Genomic DNA, 4,450 nt, shown 5'->3' with positions numbered 1-4,450 from the left:
ACGAAAATGTGTTCTTAAAGAAAGTCCTTATCTCGCCACTAATGAGGCACTTGAGCACAAATTTACTAAAACGAAAGGATCGTAATTACGGTCACTGTGAACCTATTCAAGGATTAAATGGATAGGTTCATTAGACAATGAAGTAAAGAACACAACAAGGTTCAAATAAAAACTCTAAATGAATAGCCGATATTATAGTCCACTTATAGAGCGATAGAATTTACATGGCACAATACTCATTTTCTATAGGACTTCATAGTTAAATAAGCTTGAAGTCAGTCCATGGCATCGACACTCATGGGAACGAGGACATTGTTGCTAGTGACGTTGATATTAATGGTGACCCGATATCTTAAAACAAAAGAAGATCACGATGTTTCTTAAATTAGGCAATAGCAATAAACCAAAGTCAGGTGATCGACTAATCTACTTTGGGTGAAAATAAAAAATTACATTGTTTTCCCTGAAAATAAAATGTTCGTGCGCCTTGTTCAGCTGGCTACTGTAAGCTTGTTACCAACTAATTATTGTTACGATACATATATATTGTTATGTTTGTAATAAATGTTAGTGTGTCACTGGCCGTCTTGAGTATCACTTGTCCCCATACACGCTAACACAACATTGGCGACGAGGTACCCACACCAAAAAATAAAAAATAATGTCTTTCGGAAATTTAAGTAATTTCGATCATAACATGCAAACTTGGAAGACTTGGAGATGCAGACTCACACAGTGGTTCATCGCGAACGATATTAACGTGGTGAAAGATCCAGCAGGAGTCAAAAGACGGGCCATATTGCTTAGCACACTCAGCGAATCTACCTACAAACTGGCAGCTGATCTCGTGCTGCCTAAAGAAGTTCAAGAAGTACCATACGAAGATATAGTTAGTGCCTTGGACAACCATTTCACTCCAAAATCAGTGGGATTTGGCGAGCGTCATCATTTTTATGCCGCCACACAACTACCCCAGGAGACACCATCACAGTGGGCTGCGAGGTTACGAGGTCTCACTTCTCAGTGTAACTTCAGCAATGTAGAAGAAGGATTAAGAGATCGATTCATTATGGGTATGCTGCCGGGCGTGGAGAAAGAAAAAATGTACGTGCAGGAGCTGGCCGGGCTGACCTTCGCCAGGGCTGTGGAGCTGACCGAGAGCTTGCGCAGCGCCCGCGCGGCTGCTGCTGCAAGCGCTGCTGCCGAGACTGTCGTTACAGAGCTGTACAAAATAGGCAAACGTTCTCCGACTAGTGTACCTCAAAGTGCAAAAGTAAAGTGTTCCGTGTGTGGTTATTCGAATCACAAAGCCGCGGAGTGTCGTTTTGCGAGTTACACTTGTAGGAAGTGCAACAAAAAAGGACATTTGCGTAGAATGTGCAAAAGAATCAATTATGTTGTAACGGAGGAGAACGATGAAGGTGACGGTGACGACGGTAAAATTTGTAACATTCGATCTTTGCGAGGTGAACCATTAATCGAAGCCGTGTGTGTCAATGGTATCAGAATGAACTTTGAGATTGATAGTGGGTCAGCTGTTACCGTTATGTCCGTAGATACATATAACGAACATTTTAAAAACATTCCCTTATTTAGCACAAATAAGAAGTTATTAAGTTACTCGGGTGACGTGTTAGGTTGCGCCGGTCGCGCTCAGTTGTTAGTGGAGTGGCGGGGTCGCACGCGCCAGCTCGACGTGTACGTGGTGCGCGATGGCGGACCGCCTTTACTGGGCCGCGACTTCATCGCACAATTTGAACTGCAGCTAGCGCCCGTATATAAATGTGCCACTACCCGTGACACGTTGAAATTAATACAGGAACAATATCCCGCCGTGTTCTCGGACAAGCTAGGTAAATTCAACAAATATAAAGTTAATTTGAAATTAAAAGAAAGTGCTCATCCTATATTTTTTAAACCACGGCCGGTTGCATTTGCTCTGCGTGAAAAAGTGGAAAAAGAGATAAACCGTTTGGTGGGACTGGGAGTACTCCGACCAGTCGAGCATTCCGACTACGCGTCACCAATAGTCCCGGTACTGAAACGTGACGGTTCGGTCCGTATCTGCGCGGACTACTCTGTTACTATAAACAAGCAATTAGTTGTAGAACAGTATCCGTTGCCTACCGTAAACGAGCTGTTTTCTAAACTATACGGGGGCCAGACATTTACTAAATTAGATTTGTCTATGGCCTACGGTCAGTTTTGTCTGGATGAAGAATCCCAAAAGTTAACTTGTATCAATACGCATAAAGGGATCTTCGCGTATACGCGTTTGGTGTTCGGGTTAGCTAGTGGGCCATCAATTTTCCAGCGAGCCATGGATACAGTGCTAGCGGGTCTGGACGGCACGCTGTGTTTATTGGACGATGTGCTCATAACGGGTCGCAATGACTCTGAACATCTTGAGAGATTACATCAGGTCCTACAACGGTTGCAAGACGCAGGATTTGTTCTACAAAAGTCTAAATGTCAGTTCTTTCAAGATGAAATTAATTATTTAGGGTCTACCATTAATAAAGAGGGGCTAAGGAAATCACCCGATAAAATAAAAGCAATATTAAAGGCACCGGCGCCTACGAATGTTAGTCAACTACGATCTTTCTTAGGCTTAGTAAATTATTATAGGAATTTTGTACCGAATGCATCTTGTATTCTCGGACCATTATACGAACTTTTAAAAAAAGAAACAAAGTGGCGTTGGTCTAAGTTACACGATAAAGCGTTTAATGAAATAAAAAAAATGTTAGCATCCGATAATGTATTGGCCCATTTTAATCCTAATACAAATATAATTCTCACTGTAGACGCGTCGCCCAATGGATTAGGTGCTATTCTATCACAGGTGAGTTCCGATGGCCAGGAAAAACCTATCTCTTTCGCTTCGCGCACGCTCAACGACGCCGAGAAAAGGTACTCACAAATCCAAAAGGAAGCAACCGCGATTATATTTGGTGTTCGTCGATTTCATCAATATTTGTACGGCAGGTCAAATCCATTTATACTAAGGACGGACCACAAACCGCTGCTCTCAATATTTGGCCCACAACGAGGCATCCCAGAAGTCTCGGCAAACAGACTTCAAAGATATGCAATTTTTCTTAGTGGTTATAATTATGTAATCGAGTACGTGAAGAGTGCAGATAATAGTGCGGACTATCTGTCTCGTGCGAGTCTACCGGCCGGCGCGGGCGCGTGCGGTGGTCGAGGCGGGGGGACCAGGCGCGGAGCGGGAGCGGTCGATGTCGATGCGTTCGACAGCGCCTCTTATGTTTGCTTCGTAGTGCAAGGCGCACTCCCGATATCGGTGACTGAATTACGTAACGCAACCAGCAATGATAGCATATTACGTGAAGTCATCAAATATATTCAAAACGGATGGCCTAAAAAAATTATTAACGCAGAAGTTAAGCCTTACTACTTATGTAGATTGCAACTGTCCGTTGAAAATGGTTGCGTTATGAGGGGTCATAAAGTGGTGATACCAGGAAGTTTGCGTCACCGTATTTTAACAGAGTTGCATACCTCACACATGGGCATAGTTAAAACAAAGGCTGAAGCTCGATCTCGATGTTGGTTTCCAGGCTTAGACGACGCCTTAGAAAATATGATTAGCTCATGTGAGGTGTGTATGCAGCTACGACCGACTCCGCCGCGCACTCCGGTGTGCCCGTGGGAATACCCCCCACAACCCTTTTACCGTGTACACTTAGACTTTCTAGGTCCGCTGAATGGTCGGATGTACCTGGTCCTAGTAGACGCGTACTCCAAGTGGCTTGAGGTGTACGAGATGGCTTCCACAACTACTAGTGCGGTCATTGAAAGAATGTATGAGTACATGTCCAGATACGGATTGCCTCATACGGTAGTTACGGATAACGGTACTAATTTTTGTTCTCAGGAGTTTCTTAATTTTTGTACACTAAACGGTATATCTCATATTACTTCGCCGGCATACCATCCGGCAAGCAACGGACAAGCCGAAGCTTATGTGAAAATAGTAAAAAGGGGTATCAAAACTTGTTTGTTGAGTAGTACAAATGCTAGGGAAAACAAACTGCGACTATACAAATACGTTTTCGATTATAGAAACTCAGTTCACTCGACAACAGGAATGTCTCCGGCACAGTTAGTGTTTGGTCGCAAATTACGTTCACGTTTAGATTTAATGAACCCGCGTTCGCCACCGTCGCCTTCATCTGCTTCGTTGACTGATTATGTTTTATCTAAACAGTGTACGCAAAGTAAAACAAAAGGAGGGAAAGTCAGAAATTTTGAGCTAGGCCAAGTAATTATGTACAAAAAATATCTTGTTAATAATAAATATACGTGGTGTAAAGGTGTGATAGTAAAGAGAATTGGTAAAAACGTATACATTGTAAAAGACTTTAAATCTTCAATACAACTCAAGAGGCACTCTGAACAGCTGTTTTCGTGCAAAACCAAATGT

The 4,450-nt window shown here is 43.0% G+C and overlaps 1 protein-coding gene across 1 annotated transcript; it reads left to right on the top strand.

The window, feature by feature from the left end:
* The first annotated feature begins 697 nt into the window (after nucleotides 1-697).
* Nucleotides 698-4,215, top strand: LOC119629371 (uncharacterized protein K02A2.6-like). The gene is made up of 6 exons (XM_062671947.1): nucleotides 698-1,853; nucleotides 1,989-2,471; nucleotides 2,808-2,913; nucleotides 3,106-3,320; nucleotides 3,585-3,865; nucleotides 4,090-4,215. The coding sequence occupies exons 1-6, from the start codon at nucleotides 698-700 to the stop codon at nucleotides 4,213-4,215; spliced, it is 2,367 nt and encodes a 788-aa protein (XP_062527931.1).
* Nucleotides 4,216-4,450: the final 235 nt, after the last annotated feature.

This window comes from Bombyx mori, chromosome 13 (assembly GCF_030269925.1).
Source record: "Bombyx mori chromosome 13, ASM3026992v2".
Taxonomy (NCBI): Eukaryota; Metazoa; Arthropoda; class Insecta; order Lepidoptera; family Bombycidae; genus Bombyx; species Bombyx mori.
Note: the sequence above shows the minus strand (reverse complement) of the source record. Positions and strands in the feature narration are given on the sequence as shown.

Bases quoted from the DNA above. Each gene is read 5' to 3' on its own strand.
- LOC119629371 (XM_062671947.1), top strand. From the start codon at position 698: ATGCAAACTTGGAAGACTTGGAGATGCAGACTCACACAGTGGTTCATC. The intron at 1,854-1,988 runs GTAAATTCAACA...TGGGACTGGGAG, and splicing joins CGTGTTCTCGGACAAGCTAG to TACTCCGACCAGTCGAGCAT. The intron at 3,866-4,089 runs GTAGTTACGGAT...TTTCGATTATAG, and splicing joins GATACGGATTGCCTCATACG to AAACTCAGTTCACTCGACAA.